The 929-nt window shown below is 39.3% G+C and overlaps 1 protein-coding gene across 1 annotated transcript; it reads right to left on the bottom strand.

The window, feature by feature from the left end:
- Window positions 1-309: 309 nt before the first annotated feature.
- LOC125091808 (NADH dehydrogenase [ubiquinone] 1 alpha subcomplex subunit 5) lies at window positions 310-721 on the bottom strand. Its single transcript, XM_047715800.1, has one exon. The coding sequence runs from the start codon at window positions 691-693 to the stop codon at window positions 343-345; it is 351 nt and encodes a 116-aa protein (XP_047571756.1). The 5' UTR covers window positions 694-721; the 3' UTR covers window positions 310-342.
- Window positions 722-929: the final 208 nt, after the last annotated feature.

Raw genomic sequence — 929 nt, 5'->3', positions numbered from 1 at the left:
AAGTGAAGAACCTGCCCTTATTCCTGATCTTATGGGGAAAATGTATACAATTTCATGACTAAGTATATTTTCTGCAGGTTTATCATAGTTTCCTTTATCATTGAGAAAGTTTGCTGATTTTCTTTTTTCATTTATTTTTTTTTCTTTGAGATAATTTAAATGAATGCTTTACATATCAAAAATGGATTCACAAGTCCTTATTACCATAGTCATCAATTTTAAGAAGTGTCATAAATATGTTCTATATTAGCTTTCTTGATTATGTCAATAATATAGAAACATTTTTAATAGAACATTTAATTACATACATTTCCCATCAACACACTAATCATTTAATGATGATTATATTGGCCATTTCCATTGGTTGGCAGGAGGCTCTTCCACTAAAGGTTCCCATGGTTTCCACTGTAACATTTTTCTTGCCAGACTTAGTTCATTTTCAGCCTGAAGAATAACCTCTTCTAGTTGGCCACACTGAAGTTGGTCTTCTAATTTCTTAACATCTGGTTCCGCTTTAACCATACTCAGCTTCTCATTTGTAATCTGTTCTGTGTACTTCCTGTATGCTGCATTTTTAGGAATTTGCTCAAGAACATCAAGAATCTTTGTGTACAATATTCTTAGCCTCTCGTGCGGACTCTCACATACAGCCAATCCCACAAGGCCGGTGGTCTTCTTCAGCAAACCCGCCATGACGGCGCCGACAGGACGGGGACGCGCAGCCTCTTTTTTCATTTATTTTTAAAGATTTTATTTATTTGACAGAGAGAGACAGCGAGAGAAGGAACACAAGCAGGGAGTGTGGGAGAAGAAGCAGGCCTCCAGTGGAGCCAGGAGCCAGACGCAGGGCTCAATCCCAGGACCTGGAGATCGTGACCTGAGCCGAAGGCAGACGCTTAACTGACTGAGCCACCCAGGCACTCTGATTT

The sequence above is a fragment of the Lutra lutra genome, chromosome X (genome assembly GCF_902655055.1).
Source record: "Lutra lutra chromosome X, mLutLut1.2, whole genome shotgun sequence".
NCBI classification, from domain to species: domain Eukaryota; kingdom Metazoa; phylum Chordata; class Mammalia; order Carnivora; family Mustelidae; genus Lutra; species Lutra lutra.
This window is presented reverse-complemented; position numbering and strand designations above follow the sequence as displayed.

Bases quoted from the DNA above. Each gene is read 5' to 3' on its own strand.
- LOC125091808 (XM_047715800.1), bottom strand. From the start codon at position 693: ATGGCGGGTTTGCTGAAGAAGACCACCGGCCTTGTGGGATTGGCTGTA.